At 36.6% G+C, this 24,267-nt stretch overlaps 1 protein-coding gene across 1 annotated transcript in view; it reads left to right on the top strand.

The window, feature by feature from the left end:
* fto (FTO alpha-ketoglutarate dependent dioxygenase) overlaps positions 1-24,267 on the top strand; it is a 159,587-nt gene that overhangs the window by 38,123 nt on the left and 97,197 nt on the right. The window contains exons 4-7 of the mRNA XM_067402304.1: positions 1,071-1,295; positions 5,834-5,913; positions 6,042-6,185; positions 12,251-12,370. Coding sequence (XP_067258405.1) covers positions 1,071-1,295; positions 5,834-5,913; positions 6,042-6,185; positions 12,251-12,370 — 569 coding nt within the window. The remainder of the gene's footprint in view (positions 1-1,070; positions 1,296-5,833; positions 5,914-6,041; positions 6,186-12,250; positions 12,371-24,267) is intronic.

Raw genomic sequence — 24,267 nt, forward strand, 5'->3', positions numbered from 1 at the left:
AATTACAATAGAAATTATTTTAAATTGTAATCATTTTTCATTATATATTTCAGTGTTCTGCATTTTGAGCAAATAAATGCTGCCTTGGTGAGGATAAAAAAAAAAAAGTTTTTAAAACTTAAACTGAACATCCAGTTGTTAATACAGTGGTCACAAATTCAAATTAAAATAAAATACAATTTTAAAGGGTTAGTTGACCAAAAATGAAAATTTTATAGTTAATTACTCACCCTCATGTCGTTCCACACCTGTAAGGCCTTTGTTCATCTTCAGAACACACATTAAGATATTTTTGATGAAATTCGAGGGCATCTGATCCACACGTAGGCAGCAATTTAACCACCATTTTCAAGGTTCAGAAAGGTACTAAAGACATTGTTAAAATAGTCGATATGACTGCAGTGGTTCAACCTTAATTTTATGAAGCGACAAGAATACTTTGTGAGCAAAACAAAACAAAAATATTCTCATGCACAGTGTTCAGCGCTTCCAGGTTCTACGTCAGAATGCCGACTCATTATTGGCCGGCTCCTGCATCAGCATCACATGCCTGTGTCGTGCTGCTCACGTGGCCTGCTGCTCATGTGACCAATTCTGAGCCGGCATTCGGACGTAGAACCTGGAAGCCTTGAACTTAAACAATGTATGAGAATGAACAGAAGAGAAGATATTGTGGAAAAAAGTCATTATTTTTGTTTTGATTTTGCACAAAAGTATTTTTGTCGCTTCATATTTTTAGTGTTGAACCACTGTAATCACATCGACTGTTTTAACAATGTCTTCAGTACCTTTTTGGACCTTAAAAAAGTGGTGGTTAAATTGCTGTCTATGGACGAGTCATAAACGTCTCGGATTTCATCAAAAATATCTTAATTTGTGTTCTGAAGATGAACGAAGGTCTTACGGGTGTGGAATTGCATGTGGGTGAGTAATTAATGACAATTTTCATTTTTTGGGTGAACTAATCTTTTAATATTATCCATTTAATGGTCATTGGCTATAAAAAATAAATAAATAAATAATATAGGTACATATCTGTTATAAGTGTCAAACTACATCTGTGTTTACAGGGGTGACTGAGAAAGAAGGTGAGGAAAAGAGTAAAGAAAAAGAACCGGAGACAGAGGGTGAAGGAACAAGTAAAGAAGAACTGAAGGAAGGAGGAGAAGGTTCGGTGAAGGAGGAAGCGGAGAAAGAGAAGGTGTGTTGGCGTGTTGGCCTCAAGGTGGCCTGGGACATTCACACACCAGGTCTCGCTTTGCCTCTACAGTCTGGAGACTGCTACTATATGACAGGTACACAATCACATTCATCTGTGTCCAGAAACAGTAGACTCAAGTACATGTGTAAAGAGGATTGTACCGTCTCGGTCATGTTGAAATGCATTAGACCAAGAATTACATTTCCCAGAGGATGAGCACATCAACATCCCTTTATATACATGTGTGTGTCTGTTTCTCTAGGATTTTGCTTCCACATGTTTCTTTTATCAAGTGTATCAGAGAGTTTAAGAAAACCAAATGCTATGTTATGAATCTCCGTGACCCCTGTCTGAGAGCAGGACTGAGACAGAGATAGAATCAGTAAATCAAAACTTATATTACTGATGGCTACAACAGATGCCCCCCGTCTACGACCCCACATTTGCACAAACCGTCTCTAAATATCCCATAAAGTGTGTCTGATGACCTTGATTAGGACACTATTTCCCGATTTCTGTGTACAAGCATGACTAATGCTTCCTCTCCATTTTACACATTTATCATTCCTGTTTGGACATTTTCATCTATTTGGAAGGGCTTTCCAGTGGTCATGCCTCTTTGTTGCTGGCTTCTCTAAGCTTAGAATTATTTATACCTACCTAATGGGGCTCTCAGTCCTGTGAAGTGACTTTAAGTGTAAAGCTAAAGCAATATAAACATAATGGGTCATAATGGGTTTTCTGGGCACAGGACAAGGGTGAAAGTGTGACTGGGAAACTGCCTTATGAACTGTTAATGATACTATGTCTTCTGGCTGAATTAGATTTTTTTTACTGTTGAATTTGTAGGAAGCTACTTTTAAAGTCATATGAAGTCTAGATGGCAGTGCTATGTGTTGGGGTTTTCAGCAAGCATCTATTCTCTGAGATGTGAAGAAAAGCACTCTAATAAGATTTGGGTACTGTAGTGTCACAACCTACATCTCACAGAAAAATGAGTCAAATGGAAAAGGAAGGGAAGGAAGGAAGGTCCACAAGTTCACAACAGGTGCTTTTTCAAAGGAAAAATAAAGAAAGGAGGAAAGGAAGTAATAGAAGTAAACATAGGACAGGCAAGAATGAAGAAAAAGAAGGTGAAAAAAGGTGAATGAAGAGAAAAGAAGAATGGAAGAAGCTGTAGTGTAGTAACCCACTCCTAATGTCAGGTGATTTTTCAAAGAAAAAAGTAAAATAGGAAGTAAGTAAAATAGCAAGGATAGAAGGTGAAAGAAGAAAGGAAATAAAAGAAAAAAGGAAGGTTTTAGGAAGTACAAAAAAGTTAAATGAATTAAAGGGAAGAAAGGAATGAAGGTAAAGGAATTATTAGGAAAGTAAAAAGGTAGGAAAAGGAATTAAAGGGATGGAAGAAAGGTAAAAAAAAGTAAAAAAAAAAAAAAAAAAAAGAAAGGCTAAGGAGAGGAAAAGGAAAGACGGAAGAAGGAAGGAAGGATGACATACAGTAAATAACTTGCAGATATTCAACTCCACATTCCCATCAGTCTCTAACACTGTCACAGCTCTTCCCCTCCACCCGCTGATGCCTGCGACTTCTGTGTGCAAATCTAATCAGTGGATTCTCAAAAATGGAATTTGGGGATGGTAGCAGGAGCTATTTGTTGGACCGACACCGGGCCCGGCTGCTAATAAGATTTCTTGTGCTCAATGCTCCAGGGACAGCGCAGACCTAGGGAGAGGTTTTGACCCAATAGATTTAAAAGCCCACTTTCAACTCGAGTGCAGCAGCCACCTGACGACGAGAGAATAATGATAAATATTTATTAGAGCAATTTGGTACAGCCCATGATTCACATTGAGGATGTGACAGAGACCAGGTTGAGAGATGCCGAGTGTTATTAGATAGCAAGTGTTTTAAAGACAATGTAATGTGACAGGAAAGAAAAATAGTGTACAGAGGAAATGAAACAGACGTTACTGTTGTGCTCACTCTAGTTTAGGCTGCTGTACGTCGGAGAATGTGGCGAATCCATTGATTTCAGTAGGGCATATCAGAGTCCCTTTCAAGGAAAGTTGCTTGTCTGACTTATTTGCAACGCCTCCTCAGCTAATTTGGGCATGCAAGACCAACTCTTATCTATTTAAATAGGGAAATGATGTCTTATAAATGTTGTTTCTTATTCTCAAATAGTGTTAAAAAACAACAACATATATTTTAGGTTGGTCCTGCCAGTGTGCAGCCCTAAGTGCGCGTCTCTAAAGGCAGTTTCATTGAATTTTATTGATTTATTTGCCATATGGCTCTTTCTTTTGGAAAACGGGACTTGTATTACTACAGCCACCCTGTAGGCATCAATCTTGGTGTATTTATATTCTTTGGATATGTATCTCTGAATAAAGGCCCCTATATACTCACAGCGAAGTTCTTGTTTGTTCTTTGCAGTGGTGAGAAAACAGAAGTTTTAAACAGTATTAAACATGGAAAAAATATTTAACTATAACCAGTTTCTACTATAAAGCAGCTAGGGATGCTCCGATCTGGATTTTTTGCAGCTGATATTGATTACCTATTTTTTGTCATCATGATTGGCCGATACCGCTCCCAATCATTCTAGCTTTAAGTAATGTAATAATTAAGCTCTCTGTTGTTGAATGTCAGTGTTTTTTTCCCAGATAAGTAATACCACAAACATTATTATTTATAGTAATGATATAGATTGTTTTAATTGAAAATCAAATAAATAATCACAACATATATTAATTTTACAATCAATATTTTATAGCCAGGGCTTATACAAAACACTATCTATATTAAAGGGTTATTTCACCCAAAAATGAAAATTCTGTCATTTATTACTCACCCTCATGCCGTTCCACACCCGTAAGACCTTAATTAATCTTCGGAACACAAATTAAGATATTTTAGTTCAAATCCGATGGCTCCGTGAGGCCTAACGTTACATAGGGAGTAATGTCACTTCCTCTGTCAAGACCCATAAAGGTATCTAAATCAGTTCATGTGCGTACAGTCGTTTAATATTAATATTATAAAGCGACGAGAATATTTTTGGTTCGCCAAAAAAACCCAAAATAACGACTTATTTAGTTATGACCGATTTCAAAACAATGCTTCAGGAAGCATCGGAGCACAGTGAATCTGTGTGTCGAATCTGCAGTTCGGAGCGCCAAAGTCACGTGACTTCACCCGTTTGGCGGGTTTGAACCGCGATCCGATTCACGATTCGATACACTGACTCATAACGCTTTGATGCTTCCTGAAGCAGTGTTTTGAAATCGGTCATCACTAAATAAGTTGTTATTTTGTTTTTTTTGGCGCACAAAAAATATTCTTGTCGGTTTATAATATTAATATTGAACCACTGTGCTCACTTGAACTGATTTAGATGTGTTTTTAGTACCTTTATGGATCTTGACAGAGGAAGTGACATTACTCCCTATGGAGGCCTCACGGAGCCATCGGATTTGAACTAAAATATCTTAATGTGTTCCGAAGATGAATGAAGGTCTTACGGGTGTGGAACGGCATGAGGGTGAGTAATAAATGACTATAAATGAATTTTCATTTTTGGGTGAACTAACCCTTTAAGATACTCTGGCATATTAAAGAGCCTACAAGACTTAATGTCAAACTGAACATAATTACAACCCCAAAGGTGTAATTAAACATTGTCCAATATGTGACTGAGGACAAAAACAAACAGAAACACTGCATCTTCTAAATGAACAAAATGAGTAACGTTAGTCTGATAGAAAAATGATCAGGATTATTCAGCAAGTGCTGAGTATTTGTGTCCTTCCTTCCTACATCCTTCTTAATAGGATTTTCTTTAAATTCTAGCATTTTGGGGAGATTCCTCTATTACTCTTTTCATGCAAAACATATGCTGCTGTACTGAATAGTTGCTCACCATCAAAATTCAAGTGTTAAACTTCAAGCACTAGCAATAGAAATACAACATAAATTGTATAAAGTATTGAAATGTACAAAATCAGTGCATAATCTTCATCTTTAGTTAAGAGCAATGAGAGACTTTCATTAACATGAATGGCAAGGACAGCAGCAGCAGCTTTATTAGCTTTTATTATGTTCACTTAAGACATAAACGACTGTATTTACGAAGATAAGGCAAGGCAATTTTATTTGTTTAGCACATTTCATACACAATGGTAATTCAAAGTGCTTTACATAAAGAAGAGTCAAATACATAATGCTGAAAGTGGAACACATAAGAAATAGAAATAACAGTAAAAACAGAGAATTTCGCTCTCTGGATGGAAGAGCTAGGAAGTTTCAGGGAGTTTTTTGTTGTCTGTCAGAGCAGATCTAAATGGATCTTCCTCACACGTCAGGACTGCTGTCTAGCTCTGCCTGTTAAGATAATCAGAAATAGATGGGCATTTTGACATATAAGTGTGATGTACTTTGTTTTGTCCTAATTTTGTTCAAAATGATGTCCCGCCAGTCCGTTCTTCAATTTCGCTTGAAATATATCAGGAGGTAGTATATTTGATCGGCCAAGACAGATGCTCCCTCCCACAATTTATGATATTGTTAAAGTATGTTTCTCCTGATTGTTATCTGTGTGTGTGTGTGGCTGTTGGCATGTGGTTGTATAGATGATCTGAATCGGACACATCAGCACTGTGTACTGGCTGGTGACACTGCTAGATTCAGCTCCACTCACAGAGTCGTACAGGTGAGCGTCATCTCTCGAGTTGTCCTGATCGCACATGTAGCATCATCAACTTTAATGTCCTCAACCAATATCAGCCAATTTCTGCCTTGAATGTAAATACGACACTATTATCTATCGTGTTTCTTCAGTGTTGTACAGGTACGCTGGACTACATACAGAAACGGTGCTCAGAGGCATTAGAGCATTTACACACTGACCCCGAGAAGAACACCAAGAGTCTGAGTTCCCTCCTCCCTTCCACCCTCCAGTGCATTGAGGACATTCACAACGAGGTGTGTATGTGAATGTTTTTTAAGCATTGTAAAATGTGTACTCGTAACACTAAATCCCAGATGTGTGTCTCAGGCTATAACAGATGAGGTTGCTCTGAGGTTTTTTAAAGGTTATACTTGGTATTAATTTTTCAAACCCCTAACAATAGCTCTTTCAAAGGGCCTAACTATCAGTGCGGCTTTGTTTAGGTCTCTGTTGAACCCCAACTCACCTGGATTATCGCTCAGCACCTTAAAAACCCTTTGAAAATATAAAGTGTTTATATATATATATATATATATATATATATATATATATATATATATATATATATATATATATATATATATATATATATATATATACACATACACACACCCCTGCCCGGGGGCGGCAGCCTCCCTGGAGGTTACCGACCTCAACACTCTGACCTGATTGAGGCTATTTTGTTGAAACTGCCCATGAGGGCCTGTGTGCGTTCTTAAATGATGTATTGTATTATTTATTATTGATATGTGTATTTATCTCAGCACACTGCTCTAGCAGAGCTCAGTGTCTAGCTCTTGTTTAGTGTGGTGGACTGCATGGGGATTGCAGTAAGCAGCCCCTGATGGGGTAATCTGTTAAGGAGTGTAGTGTGCAGGATTAATGGACTGTGTTAGTCTATTGATGTTGATAAAGGCAAATGTTTACTTATGTTTTTAGGGTTGATGCCGGTATATGGAGGTTAAAGGGTTAGTTCACCCAAAAATGAAAATTATCCCATGATTTACTCAACCTCAAGCCATCCTAGGTGTATATGACTATCTTCTTTCAGATGAACACAATCAGAGATATATTTAAAAATATCCTTGCTCCAAGCTTTATAATGGTTGTGAATGGGGGACCACAGTTTGTAGCCAAAAAATCCATAATAAAAGTAATCCATATAGCTCTGAGGGTTAATAAAGGCCTTCTGAAGCAAAGCATTGGGTTTTTGTAAGAAAAATATCCATATTTAAAACTTTAACTATAATAACTAGTTTCAGGCAGATGGCCGCATGCATTGATTTACGGCGGAAGAGTATCCTTTGACTCTACGCACGACGTAATGACACGGAAGCACAGAAGAGAGAGAAAAACAAAACTCTGGTCACGAATTAGAAGTCTAAAATGATACTTTTTAAAGAGGATTTCAATATAAGAGAAGAGGAGCTTGAGTTTGTTGACCAGCCCTATTTGTTTGAACCTCAAGAGGCATCTAAGCTTACGCTACTCCTATATCCTGTGTCATAAATCACTTCAGGGATTACTCACTGCACAAATTGACTTGCGCCAAATATGCGTACGGTCGTACAACTGAAGCTAGTTATTTGAATTTATAAAGTTTTAAATATGGATATTTTTCTTATAAAAATGCATTGGTTTGCTTTAGAAGGCCTTTATTAACTCCCTGGAGCCTTATAGATTACTTTTATTATGGATGGATGCATTTTCTTTTACTACAAAATTAGATCCCCGCCTTAACAACCATTAAAGCTTGGAGGAGCAAGGATATTTTTTTTTAAATATATCTCTGATTGTGTTCGTCTGAAAGAAGATAGTCATATACACCTAGGATGTCTTGAGGGTGAGTAAATCATGGGATAATTTTCATTTTTTGGGTGAATTATCCCTTTTTGTTTTTTTGATGGAGAGGTTGATGGGATCCTTTCCTCACATTCCCATTGTTTTGAGCCTGCAGAGTCTTCTGAAAAGGTGTTGAGCTTGCATTTTTGTGGAATTAAAGGGCTATTTCACATAACAATTTCATAATTTACTCAACCTCATGTGATTCTAAACACGTATGATATTTCTTACATGGAACACAAAAGGAAATGTCGAAATTACTTTTTTTCTCATGTAGGGCTTTCACAAAATCAGATTTTCACTACATGATTATGGACAAAATAATTTACTCTAACAACATTATCCTGATATCTATCGAAATTGTGAAAAACGAAAAAATGCTATTAGTCAAATTCATCATCATAGTTTATTTTGGGTTTATTGTTTAGGTTGGGTACAGAAGCCTAAAAAAAGAACTTGATATACTTTTGATCAGCACTACCAAAAAAATAAAAAATAAATAAATAAATAAAACAAAAAATTTTGGTATGATGATATGGTATGGTGATAGCTTTTATGAGGAACAGACAGAAATTTAAGTTGTTATTCACTGAAAATCTATTCACCATTGCTCTCAAGTCTAATTTGCTTGTGCATATTCAAGTTTTACATCAATAATCAGATTTCCGTGAATGTATTTTTATCAACCGATCAGAATGTACCAGTTTTGTATAAGTACTAGATATGTTTGTGTTCCCTAAGTTATGTGCAATAGATGGGTTTCTAAACACCAGGATGCAAATAAAATCACAAAAATACACAAAACTATATGCATAAACTACAACACATTTAAAAAAAAAAAAAAAAATCCTAGATATGCATCAATAAACCTTTCCTTCAAGAAGATATGTGACTGAATGCTTTAGTTATGTGTTCTTATATTTTACATCCCTACAGTTCTCATTGTCTGAGATGATGTATATGCACGTATATGGCTCTTCATTTGTATGACCAGGTGTGCATATGTGGTTTTACAGAGCAAACAGCACAGACTGGCCTCTATTGATCGAGTCACAACAGTTCTGGACTCGAGGGTGCCCTGGTAAAATTGATTGGTGGTCCTAACAGTGAGCCGTGTAAGAGAGATGTCTAGAAACCTTAACCCATTTGATATTTAAGATGCCGCATTGCTATATCTGCAGGTCACCGTGACGAGCACCTGACCAGTACCGTAACTAACATATAGTTACCACCATGTTCAGCTGGATATATAGAAAGACAGACTCTCCACCTGTCACTGAAAGCCTTTTTGTTTCTGTCTGTTTCCTCTCTCTCTCTTTCTCCCCTCCAGCATATGCAGGTGGCATTTAGTCTCAGTACCTCACAGCAGCAGACAGCTTGGCTCTAAATGCCAGTCTCATAGTTTCCAGCTCTGTGCCTGTTGCAGGCCTGCTCTGCGGGAAACTGGCCTCCATGTTGGCTCAAAGCTCTCGGCGCTGTGGGCTTTCAACACAGAAGGACAGACAGACAATCAGCGTGGGGGGGGGGGGAACGACAGACACAAAAGCGGCTGCTAGCATTTGTAGCCTCCGGCGACCGTTGAGAGGCTGTCAGCGGTCGGTGTTGGTCTGAAGCAATTGTAGGTTTGAACCAACACAAAGTGTAGCATTTCTTTGAAGGTGGCCATATGTGAAAGTGAACCCTGGATGTCTGATCTCAGTCCAACTAAAGATGAACCTGTTCAAGCCAGTTTGAATGCTTAAAGACTGATTGCCAGCACAGGTATTTATGAAGTAGAATAAGAGAGTCAGCTGTGCAGTTTTACAGTCCATCAGATAAATGACCTAATTTTTTTTTTTTTTTTTTTGGTGCAACAAGATTTAAAAATACATGCAAATACTACAATGCTATTAAAACTAAACATAATACTCAGAACTCAAAAGAAGCTAAACAGTGAGTTTTTTTTTTTTTTTTTTTTTTTACTGTTTTTTTACTTTTTATCCCTTGCCTCACCATGAAAGAATGTCTGAAATCTGTTTTTATTTTTGCAAATATATTTTCATATTTGCTAGACATATTTATATTTTCCATTATACATTACAATGAAATGTTTACATTTTCTTCCTTTTTTTCTTTTTTCAGCTATAATGTAAGCAAGGAAACTAGCTATTTCTATATTTTATATATATATATATATATATATATATATATATATATATATATATATATTATTACACATTTTTGAAAGAAATTGATACTTTTATTCATCTAAAATGCATTAAATTGACCAAATGTTGCTCCAGATCAAACCAGGCAACTTTACAGTTAAATTCAGTGCAGAGAGAGACATAGCGGATGTTCTGGTTGCTGTTCTGGTGTGTTGTCGGTGTAACTCTTAGCAAAGGCGCAGAGGGTGTCTGTTGTTTGGAGAATGAATTTTGGAGCAGTGCTTTGTTCATAGCTTGTGGGAGGGCAAATGTGAGGTGCTTACATTTACATGTGGGGCAGACACAGATACACACGTGCACGTGGCTACATTAAGCATCATTAGGAGGGTTAACTCATCACTTCAAAAGAGTCAAAGATGGGGAGATTCCCAGAGGAGAAAGGTTGAGAGCCTGTGGTGGATTCTGTTGCTCCCTGTAGAGAGAGAAAGTGAGAGATTGATGGGATGAAGAATGAAAGCAGTGAAGTAAAGTATGAAAAGAAAGAAAGAGAAGTGTGTGTAGGTGCAGTGTTTTTTGCCTGTGTGATAAATCTTTACGTCTCTCCTGGGTGTAACGTAGCAGCAGACATAAACAAAGGAAACGAAACAACAAACAGGAAAACAGGAAATGCAGATGTCATCACCCTCCTTCCTATTGTGATGACACAGTTATGATCAGCGCCACACAAAAACGCAAAGATGTCAAGTACAAAGCAAGCGGCTTGTGTTTGTATGTGGTTACAGAAGTGTGTGATTTGTTCCGCATCTGTCGTCCTCTAAGAGTATGTGCAGCTACCTGCTTTCCCTTGTTAGCGTGACCTTAACGTGGGTGTTTAGTTTTGAAAATCACTCCTACCACCATATACAAATGCCCTTCCCCCATCTCCCCACCTCACTGACTCAGGTGACTAGCACACAGTCCCCTCTGCTGCTCTATTTTGCTGCTAAATTGCCCACTGATGGATGGATGGAGTTTGATAAATGAATGGACGTCTGGATTGCTGCTGTTTCAGAGCGCGCTGATATAATACAGTACACATAAGCCAGAGAGCGAGATAGTGAAGAATGACTGGAGCACAAAACATTTTTGTCCAACAGCCACATTTTACAGACTATCAAACACACTTGACTGCTGTTTTTTCAGATGTTGTTAAGTAGATGTCAGCTTCTTGTTAGGGTTTGACCTCTTGTTCAAGGACTGGACTTCACTGGCCTAGTTTTAAAAAGTCTTTCTGCTTTAGAGTTTGTTTTGGCTTTTTTAATGGTCTTTGTATTCAGAAACCAATAATATTAACAGAGTAATGTAATAATAATTGTCTGTCTCAATTTTCCAGCACTGTGCTTGTTTTTTGTAAGTCTAATGTAGATTAACCTTCTTCGTCTGTTCTTTCTGGTTGATTACATGTTGTATACTGACTGTATACTTATATGTATTCATATTATATAGCAACTTACTGTAAAGCGTCCTTGGGTTCCTGAAAGGCGCTAAATAAATAAAATATATTATTATTATTAATGTCTGTATGGAATGGTGGTTCCAGACCCAAAAGCTTATGTCTAATTGTTTTTTTTTTTTTTTTTAACTTTATTGAGTGAATATTATAATTATAATCCTATGTTGTCTAAAATTCACATGTAGCATTTAAAATGAATCTTTTAGTTTTTAGTGTTTTTGTTTCTCTAGAGAAAATTTTATAGAATATTCTATAGAATAATGTTCTATAGAAAGACAATTATATTCTATACAATATTTAATAATTATTAAAATAGACCAGATAATGTTTTTTAGCAATGACATGACAATAATTATAGTAATTATTTACTTTATTATTATTATTATTTAATTTAATATTTTTTTAATATTTAATTAATTAATTAATTTATTTATTTATTTTAAGGTAAGGCAAGTTTATATATATAACACAATTCCTGGTATACAATGGTGCTTTACATAAAAAAATAAAAAAATAAATAAATAAAAAAACATTGTAATAACAGAAATAAAAAATAAAGGGCAGCTTTATATAAACCATTCATAGATTGTTTTCCCTGAAAAGTGAAAACACAGTGCTTCTTTTTTTAACATTGTTTGAGCTATGTGTAGTGTCATTTGTTCAACCAGTTGTGTGAGTTTGGGCCAGAACTGTTTGCCCAAACAATGGCAGACATAGGGTCCGATTTGGGAAATCAGTTTGAAAACACTCATTAATTTGTGCAGTTTTTTTGGTGTCTAGTGGTGTGAAAATGACATTCTGCAGCTTTAACGTCTTGACCCTGTGCTGCTTCTTTCAGGTGGAGTTTGAATGGCTAAGGCAATACTGGTTCCAGGGCCGGCGATACGCTCGATTCTGCAGCTGGTGGACTAAACCCATGGAACAGATGGAGAAAGACTGGAAGGAAATGGAGAGAATGGTAAGAGTGATGGAATGAACTGTAAGCAGGCCTGCACAGAATCTGCACCCAGATTTCCACTCAATTCAGCATCTAACATTCAGCTCTACATGTGCATGTTTGTTTATGAAATATTTTGGCTAATTTGATTATGCTTTCAGCTACCAGTACAGTGTTGTAATCCCAGCACTGCTTAACACATTTTACAATATTTAAACCCACAATCCATGCGGTAAATGTGAAACAAGTGTTCAGATTCTGAGTGTGGCTGGCTGTAAGTCAAGAAACAAGTATGCAGTAAAAGATGGAGAGAATAGGAAGTATAGAGTAGATTTTGAAAATCTGTGTTAACAGCATCACCACCTAGTCAATGTTTTTTTTTTTTTTTTTTTTTTTTTTTGAAGTTGCATTTGCCACAAAAACATAAAGACACATTGTCATTTTCTCCCTCATATTTTAATTGTGGTGGCTTAATGTGAGGGATATGCCACATAGGTGTATTTGCTGTCAAAAGTAACCATTAGGTGTCCTTTGAGATAAACCTGTGTGATTACATTTTTCCACTGAGGTAAATGTTGTTGGAAGATGTGCAACTTGTTACAGCTTTTTAGTAATAGATATTGTGTGTTTGTAGATGGTTGCATTGCTTGTCACATCAGCGCATTTCAGCCAATTTTATTTGATTTAAACCACGTTGTGTTGCTGCTTTTAATACTCACTGGCCAAAGTTATTTGCTACAGCCATTTTTTGGACCCTGCCTGTCACCCATAGTCACCCTTCTGCCCACAGATGACCCCAGTATGCAGGACAGGATGCACCAGAGGTTATTTAAATAGGCGATTTCAAATGATCAGTACTGTCTGACACATGTTTGATCCATATGTATGTGAATGTGTTGAGCACACAGCTCTCCTCTCAGTGTTATAGTTATTTTCAGTAGGGGGCACTGTTGTATCATCACAGTCTGTCTGTCTCTCGCTCTTTGAGCAGTAATCACATCTAATGTGCTTCTGGGGCTAAGGACCAGCTCTTGAGCTAGTAGATGTGTGTGTGTGTGTTTGTGTGTGTGTGTGTGAGAGACAGGGGTGAGACAGTCTCAGGATCACAGTGCAATACTGGTCCTCCTTCTGTCCAGAAATACAATTTCAAAAGGCTGACATCCACCCTTCAAAGATGTACATGTTTTTGTGTCTGTGAATACCATGTAAACTTTTTTCCTGAGGGGAAAAAATAAATAAATAAATAAAATAAATATATATATATATATATAATATATATATATATATATATATATATATATATATATATATATATATATATATATATATATATATATATATATATATATATATATATATAAGTTAAATGTAAATGTGAGGGTGCTTTAATATATATAATTTTTAATTTAGTTTGATATTATATTACTGAGTATATAGTATTTTCTTTCATTTATTTACATTATTTATGTTGAAATTGTGGGTGCATTTTACCTGAGTTTAACCTGATCAAGCTATTTTCTACGTTTTATTAGTTGTACAAATATTGAATTTGTAGGATTGTTAGAGCTTGAATGAATAACTCATGAATGTGAAAGCACTTTGAAAATAAATATTCATTTTAATTCCTAATCTGATATTTTCATGGCTGATTTAAATTCATTTAAGTATTATTTTGAGAGACAGTCATGGCATTTAACGGGGACATGTGTTTATCTAGATTCTTGGGAATTGTCTCGTTGGCCTTCCTGCACTTCTCTTGATTTTTCTGCAGTCTGAGCAGGTCCAGGGTTGGCTAGTCCGTGTGTTTCTCTGTGTGTTAACCCTCTTCCTGCTGTTTATTAAAACCGCTCCTCTCCCATGGGGGTTTCTCGCTTTCGTTTTCCTTCTTTCTCTTTTCTTGTGTCTCCCTCTCTTGCTCTTCAGGCTGTTGTGATGCAAATTTTCACCCCTCCATTTGAATGACATCCTGATAAAACAAGTCTCTCTCTCCTTCTCTCTATGGCTGTCTCTCCCCCTCTCTCTCTCCAACCTGTACCTCATGAATTAATGTGAACTGCTTAATGGAAACAACATAAGAAAAATGGCAGAAAATAGAAAAGAAGAAAGAAAAGAATAAAGATAGCCATTTAAATGTACTCTGATAAGATGAGGTAAATGTTATCAAACATCAGGTCTCAGGTCCTCTCCTCAATTTCTCTCTCTCTCTCACACACACTGGGTGAACGTCGGGTCCCTACAGAGAAGCTATCGTACTCCTCATACACCACTGACATTTATTTAGGCTTTAACCAGTGACACTTTCTTTCTCTCCCGCTCAGTCTGTCTATCCTGGCACAGGAGAGATAGTTGGCTATATGCAAAATATTTTAAATACCATCCAGGCATTTTTTTTTTTCTTTTTTTTTTTTCATTTGTATGTGGTTGCAGGGCTTAGAGTGAGACTGCTGAGAGTGAGACAGGTCTGTTAACAATATCACGGGTTTATTCTGATGTTTTAGGTCTAATTTGTCACTTTTTCCACCTCTGTCGCTGAGAGCGTCACATCAAAAAGCTTTTTTCCCCTCTAACCGTATCCATTCTGTCTTTCCTCCACATACGCCGTCATCAAATATTGCACGCTGAAACATTTATTTTCAGACTAAATAGAAACTATTATGTGTTTATGGGAACAGTGAGCCATTTAGATGCATCTTCTGTTCCTTTTCGGTGGTGTTTGTGTTGGTCTTTATTTGTGTGTGTGTGTGTCAATTCGTGCACAGTGACCGTTTCATAATTTCATCTTCTCCGTCCAATGAAAGAAACCGAGCGAGCTAGAGAAAGCGAGCAATCATGACTGCAGGGGTCACCATTGATATCTGATTACGTTATTGACCTAGCGTGCGCGTGTGTGTGGCAGACAGGAAGGTAAAGACCTCTCTCCCCAGCGAGAGAGTGAGAGTGAGGGTCAATGTAAATGTTATTGCAGTGTGAGCTCATTTGATCAAAGCCACTGAAAGGTTAAGCGAATCCAATCTGGTTTAGTGTGTCTGAGGGTAGGGGGTGTATATGTGTGTGAGGGCAGCAGAGAGAGAGGCGGACGCAGTGAGGGGATTATCGTTTAGCCGCTGAAATGCTGGATGTGGTGCGGAGCGCTTCTCTCTGTCTCTAATGCGTTTAGACAGCAATTGGCCTTAATAACCTTTATTGACTTCACTAGGTCAGTGCCAAGGATCTAATTATTCAAGTGTATCAATTTCATCTAGTTTAGAGCTGCTTCGTTCTAATAATTATTTTAAGGTCGACCGGGGCAATTAATCTCTATTCACTTATTTGATGAGTTTGTAAAACATTATAAATGTAATGGCTTTGCTGTGCATTTTCATCATAATAATATTCCAGAATGCCTTTCGCAGGGCCGCTGTGCATTTCTCTATGTAGCTCTTTTCATTCTTTTTATGTATGCATTTAAATTTGAGCATGCTGGGGCAGTTATACATTTATAAATTGTATGTGTGACATACACACACTCATACAATGAAAATATGAAAATATTGCATTAAATAATAGTCCTATATCAAAATATAAATAACGATAGCTATAATAATAATAATAATAATTATAATAATAATATTTATAAATAATAAACAAAATACAATTTTGAACCATAAATCTTTGAGTATTTTAAAAATCAGCTGTCACATACAAAAACAAAGGCATGATAGTTAGATAGTTTCTTTCTCGTTCGGGCCATTTCGTATGTTTTTGTTTTTTCTCTGAGCAGTTATCTCTTGTCAGATCAGAATGAACCACAGATCTATTTACCAGTGTTTTTCTTTTGACTCACCTGATTAAATAACAGCAGAAATTACCTCCTAATTTCTCTTATTATACTTATAAACTGTAAATAAAAGGCTTCTAATAAATTTCACAGTAAGGGATGGTTTTTATTGGAGAATGGGGGGAAAAATGGGAAGAAAAGAAGCTGGAAAAGGGGGGCGAGGAGAAAAACACTGTACAGTAGAATTTGCGGGCAAAAGGTATTTATGATTCCCTTTGAAGTCCTTATTGAACAGGGTAAGCTGAATTTTAGCAGGCCTTCATAGTGGGGAGGGTAAATACTTAAACCCCTTTAGAGAATTTCATGCGCTGATATGCCACTTGCAGGCTGTGTGTTTGTGTTTTCTACCTACAGGGAGAGAGCGAGCGAGCGAGAGAGAGAGAGAGAGAGAGAGAGAGAGAGAGAGAGAGAGAGAGGGGTCGCTGGCTTTGTACCTGCATACAGAAGCTTTGCAGAATACTTTGGGCAGACAGGGAGACTGGTGGGCCTGTTTTTTTTTTTTTGTTGTTTTTTTTTGGTGGCAGGGATGGAATCTTTGGGAAGAAATATTGTTGTCTTTTTCCTTTTTTTAAGTACACACACAGAGACTAAATGTTCCCCACAAAACCAGTTAAACAACCTGCAAAAGGAAAAACGGCACACGTTATAGCCCACCAACAATGCTGTGTGTAACTAATCACTAGATTTACCAAAGGTTGCCAGATTAGTTGAGTCAAATGTTTTAGACATGATGTTTGGTTGGTTGGTTGTTTACTTGTTGTTTTTAGCCAGAATAAGCTGCAGACGTCGATTTTGTCTGGTTTTAGCCATTTATATAAGATCCCCAGTTCTATATATATACTTTTTTTTTTTTTTTGTTATTCACTTGCATATTTAATGTCTTTACATATTATACAGGAGAGCTCTTCATGTACACTGTTTATATATATATATATATATATATATATATATATATATATATATATATATATATATATATATATATATATATATATATATATATATATATATATTAGTACTGTGCAAAAGGCTTATGCCACAATTAGATGTTGTTTTAGCAATGGTATAATGACCATGTATAATTATTTCTCAGTCTCTTTATTAGAATATAACCAGAAAATAAAGGAAATTTGTATGCAGCATTAAAAACAAAACAAAAAAGAAAAAAGAAAAAATGACTTGTATAGGCTAAAGTGGCAAGTATTTAGTGACCTTGCCTTACTCTTGAGCAATAGCAGGAACCGGTTCTCTTATGGAATGGAAAAGGACTGTAAGGCAAGAAAACTTTAAAAATATGATGTGAAGTTTCTCAGATTTTCTTCTTTGTGAAAGTGGAACAAGTTTCTGTTTGTATTGTAATAAAGACCAACAAATAAATATGGATGGTCATTAAAACTTTGCTAAAACAACAAAGCTGGTGGGTGGCCTAAGAATTTTGCTCAGTACTGTATATATTTAAAATGTAATTTATTCCTGTGAGAGCAAAACTGAATTTTGAAGTCATTGTTTAAAAAGCAAATTTTCGAACTTTAAAGTGTTTTGTGGAAACTGATTATTATTATTATTTTTTATTTATTTTTTATTTTTTCAGGATTCATTGATGAATCTAAAGTTCAAAAGAACAGCATTTCTTTGGAATATAAATCTTTTGTAATATTTATAAATGTCTTAACTATGAATAAAAGTATTCCTTGTTTTAAAAAAATATATATGCTGACTTTTGAAACTTTTGAACTGGAGTTTATTCTCATATGCATAAAGAGAAAAATCAAGCCAAGGCGTTCTCTTCCACATTCTTTCAGATGAAAAGAAATTTAAGCAAAATAAAAGCTAATTTAGTATGCAATATAGTTTGTTTTCATATGGTTCAAATCACAGGTATTATTGTGTCATTAGCAGGCCCACACAGACTCCACTTGCACAGCACTTCGTAGAAATCCCTACAGATTTCAAAAAGGCTTGGAATAACAGTCATTCCCAAACTTTGACCATGTTTATGTTAATATTAATTTGGCTTATTTTGTTATGTTTTTAGCTACAAAATAAGAGCATAGTACTACTAACATACTAATACCTTGTTTAAATCAATTTCTGCAAAATTCCACCAATTCCAGCACTGAAAATGTGGAAAAGAAAAAGATCCTCAGAATCGGTCTGTGTCTAGTTTTTAGTATTGTCATGTGCATGTGCGTGATTATGTGCAGACGGTTCAGTCTTGTTCTGCTGGTGTTGAGTGTAACTCAGCTTGTGCTGGGGCAGACGCTCTCTGACAGCCGCTGAACTCTTTGAAGTCGAATTTTTCTTTTTCTTAGAAAACCAATAAGTGCTTTATAATGCCTGATCTGTCTTATCTCCTGAAACCCTCCTCACTCTCTCGGTTTATTAAGCGCTTTGTTTATTTATTTATTTACTCTGCAGTTTTTCCAGCTCACTCCTTGATCAGTGAGATAAGCGGCTGAAGAAAGAGGAATAAGATCTGGTATTACAGACCATGACTGATTAATCACTACTGTGGATACACACACAAACACAGCATATATGCTTTATTAAATGCTACTGAGGAACACAGACGTGTTCAGTTTACTGCCGGTCAGGTAGAGGCCAACTTATTTAGTAGATATATGTCTTTGTGTGTCTAATGTGTCTGTCTCTCTCCTCTATCCTTTCTTTTAATTCCTCAAGAGTCTCCAGGTTGGCTATCATGTCGGGGCTCTTAACCGAGTTAAGCCACGGTTCAGAACAATGAGGGGAAGAATGGGAGATCCTGATGCCAAGCCACTGTAAAATTGTTGGATTCGCTTGAAAAATCGCGAAGAAAGAAAGGAATTATAAAGAAGATATTGCTGATAATTCGAGAGGTTTTAGGAGAAGAGAAAGAAGATGATATAAAAGGAGACAGAGAGAGAGAGAGTGTCTGCGAGTGAAGATGTGTTATGCAGAAGTGCAGTCTGGTGGCTGATGCATACTCAGAAGTTGCAGTCTCTGTGTTTGTTTTTGTGTTTGTTTGTTTGTGTTTGGACAGAAGTTGAGAGCGAGGGATGACACTCTGGCTGAGATGAATAGACACAGATGTGTTTGATAGTAAACACTCTCTCCTTCTCCAAGGGGAAATGTTCCTGTAGAAATGTGTTATGATCCCCTCACTTTCAACTCTCTCTTCCGTTCTCTCTCTCTCTCTCTCTGGCTTTTTCGTATGTTACAGTGGAAAGTGGCAGATGATTTTGGGATTAGAAAGCAAATTCAGCATCTTACACTGAAATAAAGCAGGCTTGACCACAAGGAAGTCAAATCACATTATTGGCGAGGACTGTTGAAATTGTAGCAGATTGGTTCTGAATGATAACCCACATGAAGGCTTCAGGCCCTCTGATTAGAACTCATTAAAAAGTCTTCTGAGATACAAAATTATGTTTTCATTGTATTGAGTGTTATTGTTTGGGTATAGTGGGGCTTTGCCTGTAAAATATTTGAGATTTAAGTCATAATTTGAGAATGATGCATCAGATAAGTAAAGGTATATAAAAAGATATATTACAGTAAAATGTTCTCTTGAGACTATAATGTATTATCGGTAACACTTTACAATAAGATTCCATTAACATTAGTGCTCAAAGTGGGCCTGTATGCAATAGACAGTATGTAGTACCGGCACTTCTATATTTTAATTTAACTTCTCACGGATTGCCGGCACTCAGACCGCCCCCAGAACGCGATTTCAAACCTCGGGAGTACCAGCACTTTGAGCACTGGTTAACATTAGTTAACTACATTAGTTAACATTAATAATAAACAATACTACTTCAGCATTTATTAATCTTAGTTAATGTTAATCTCAACATTTGCTTCTACATTTTTAAGATCAAAAGTTGTTAACATGTTAAAGGGATAGTTGACCCAAAAATGAAAATTGTGTCATCATTTACACACCCTCAAGTTGTTCCAAACCTGTATAAATGTCTTTGTTCAGCAGAACACAAAGGAAGATATTTGTAAGAAAGTCAGTAATGAAACAGATCTCGCCCCCCATTTACTACCAAAGTAGGAACAATAAATACTATGGTAGTCAATGGGGAGTGAGATCTATTTGATTAAAAACATTCTTTCAAATATCTTCCTTTATGTTCTGCAGAACAAAGACATTCATACAGGTTTGGAACAACTTGAGGGTGAGTAAATGATGAATTTTCATTTTTGGGTGAACTATCCCTTTAATGCTCTCTGAAACACCATGAAAACTTTTATAATTCAACAAAGGTTAATAAATGCTGCATTTGCTGTATTAATGCTGTTATAATACTAAAATATATTGCTCATTGTTAATGTTAGTTCATTTATTAACTGCTGTTAACAAATGAGACCTTATTTTAAAATGTTACCGCATTAACATAATCATCATTATGGATTTAAGAATACTTTTTTTTATAGAGATAGACAATAATTGGTTTAAAACTAAATTTTATTTATGATTTCCATACAGATAGTAGCTACTCTTTCAGTTAGACATATCAAAACAAAGATGTCGATAAATTATTACCCTCTAGATTGCACAACAGCTTTGTATAATAATGTGAAATTAAGAATGCTTATTATTATAATACATACTGTATTATTATTATTATTATTATTATTATAAACAAATAAAACAATAATAAATAAGTATAATCACTTATCAGTTGTTATATACACATATCTGTATCTGTATTAGTCATGAAAAACCATTATTGGTCAATCTCTACTTTAAAGGCCGGAACACACCAAGCCGACGTCGACGAACTAGTGGCGACGAAAGCAGACTGTGGGGTTGACTCACGTCGGCAGCGTCTGTGTCCAAAGTTGCCCTGATACACCAAACCAACGCTAGACAGCCGACGACCAAGTAGCATGTCCGTTCTGCGCCTGCGTGAGATGAAATGCCTTTCCGAACCAGCAGGTGGCAGTATCTGATCAGCCAATCAGAATGATCAGATGGACCAATGGACCGACGAGCTCCGACGCCGATTCGACATTTCGAATCGGCTGAAAAAAAGCTGACGAGGACCAACTTCAGCCGACGGTGCAGAACACACTGAGAAAACTTAGCCGACGAACAAAAACTGCCAGACGGCTGACCGTCGGCTTGGTGTGTTCCTGCCTTAAAAGGCTTCATAGAAAGTGTTACTGATGAAATAAATTATAGCTAACAATGTGAATAGAGCCAGTGTATTATACATTCTGAACAGACTTTGTCTTATTAGCAGTTTTTATACTTTTATGAATAGGTTTTGCTTGTACGGGCTATAAACATTGTTTTCTGCTCTTTTGTACTCAATGTGAGTGTCTGTTTCTATCCGTTTACTCACTAATATTATACTTACATGTCATAGCGAATGATTCCTGCACATATTTTTAAGGCATTCTAGCTGGAGGTATTAAGCTATCAGATTTTGGAAAGAAAATGCTTTTATTTGTTACACTTACTCATACATATAACTAATGCACTGGAAAAATGTGTCCTGCTATACAAGAGCCCTCAGGCTTCCCAAAACCACTGAAGCATATTACTTCATTCTCTTCACTACTGATATTTTCAGCATTTAGATGACATATAAATTACACAACACGGTGTCTCCTATAACATCATAAAATGTAGTCAGTACAACTTGGGTTGGGTTTCGCTCTTTTAGCGGCCAGCCAACGTTAATCGTTTTCCACAATGTCACATTTCAGCCACCGTAGAAAAAAAGACATGTAATGAAAATGGCTTCAGGTCTATGTGATGGTAATCTCTGCCTAGAGTTCACATTCTTTAAGTGCTGAAAATGAATCTGTGTGGAAAGTGAGGTTTTGGCCTCACTCCCACTGCCAAAAGCTTTCACTGGCAGGAGAAACGTGGGTACAAGATGCTAATCTCTAATCTCCAATCAGCAGGCAGATCCAGAAGGAGATGGAGGTGGAGAGAGATGAGGCATATGTGTATACATATATTTGTGTATGACAGAGAGTGGAAGTGGGTATGACGTAACAACGAAAGTGATACATTCAAGAGACAGAGCTTAGAAAACAGCAAAAGTATTTTAAAGACATTGGTATTGCATTAGTTAGCATAACCAACCCTTAAATATACATACTACCGTTCAAAGGTTTTAGGTTAACTCTTTTCTATTTTAATGTATTTAAAAATTAAATGAATTCCTGGGACGGCAAAGCTGAATTTCCAGCAGCCATTATTCAAGTCTTCAGTTTCACATGATCCTCACAATGACCGCAGATAATAATGCCATGATGCGTCTAGATATCATGATGCTAAGCTACTTTTTTTCATGTACTTTTCCAAGGTACTTCAAAGACTACCATATAGTACTACGATAGTACTTGGCCATAAACATGGTTTAACCACAATACATTTCCCTGATTTATTAGTACTGTGCTAACTTGCTAATTGTTTTGTGTGTCAGTTTTTGTATTCGCTGAATATATTTGAAGTCATTTGAAAGGAACTGCTCTACAGGTCTGTAAGATTTGTGGGGCTCATATTGCGTACAGCAAGAGTGGTAGAGTCATTAAACTCTCAATCTCTAGACACATTAGGCAGCAGATTTGGTGTTTTGAGATGTTATCAAGGGTTTGCCTTCGCCTTTTTAAAACTTTCCCACCTAAAAAGCGAGCAAGAGAGAGAGAGAGAGCGACAAACTGAGGCAGAGAAAAAAAAGAAAATCACAAAGCTTTTAGCCTTTGCCTCATTAGCTCAAGCAAAAAGCATATGTCCAGTTGCCCCTGGCTAGAAGAATCACAATCCCCAGCACAAAAGCCTGCGGCCCACAGAGCTGCCCCACAATGCCTTCAAACGCTTGCACTTGTTGCGTTGGGCTCTTCAGCAGCTGGGTTTCTATTATCTGTCCCCTCCTCTGTCCTCGGATACATTGCTGTGATGTTGTGAACACATTTTTCTAATGTTTTACACTTCATATAATCCATTCTCTCAGCGTGCTGGCTCTGAGGGGAGAGGTAATTGATGAGCCTCAGAGAGATCAGAGGGTCAACGTGGCTGAAAGGCCAAACTCTCAATCTCTCTCTCTCACACACACACTCACACGCACACACATACTAGCGCACACACTCAGACACACACACATAGGCATGCGTGTATATGTATATATTGTCTCTGCTTTATACGTCTAACATGGCATAGTCTTTATAGTACTCTGCTGTAGTTGTATTGTACCCTTACAGTGCTTCAATACATCGACTGGGGTAAGGGCCATCTGTCCTGGACATCTGCCCCAAAAGGTATTTGAACACCTCAACTACACATTCATTTGTATGAATGACATTTATTTGAATGAAAGATAGCTCTTTTCAAGATAAGTATTTCACAGAAAAGAGGATTGTCAAGTTTTAAAAGATACAACATTATAACAATTTAGACAAAATGTATTCAAACAAATTTTTTGATTGTCAAACATTAGTGGAAGGTAGATGGTGTCGTAGTTCATAGATGGTGTGATGAATTACTGTACACCTTTGGTCACTCTGCTGACTTGATACATCCACTAAATTAAACAAAGCTGACATTAGCTGCTTCCAAATTTACGGTGAGAGTGTGTACTGCATTTGAAGAAGAATCTGCTTCTTCACTGACATTATTCACTCATTATTTTACGTTGGTATAAAAGTTCACGTGTGTAGTTTGAATACAATCCGGACATTTTGTATGTGCCATGTTGAAACTGTCATGTGACCTATGAAGCCAGCTGTGTCACTGTTGCTCAGCACTGAATACTTGGCTGCATCCAAAATCTTAAAAATGCTGCCTTCATATAGTATGCATTTCAAGGTAGGAAGGCATCAAGGCACATCTGAATCCAAAGTTATCTTCACTTCCTGCCTTATGAGATACCTCCATCTCATCGATTTTTGAAGACAGCATAGATGTATCCTTCGCTGCCTTTGATATCCCACAACCCTGAGCTTTCCATTCTGTGACAGCTGAGCTAAGAAATAAACATGGTGTCTGAAAGTTGCGGCTGTTGGTCAATTTGTGTGTAAATGTGTTTTTTTGACCATTGTTTTCCACTTTTGATGTCATTTGTAGCAAGAAATTACTATTGTAGCAGTAAATATT

This window comes from Chanodichthys erythropterus, chromosome 11, assembly GCF_024489055.1.
Source record: "Chanodichthys erythropterus isolate Z2021 chromosome 11, ASM2448905v1, whole genome shotgun sequence".
NCBI lineage: Eukaryota > Metazoa > Chordata > Actinopteri > Cypriniformes > Xenocyprididae > Chanodichthys > Chanodichthys erythropterus.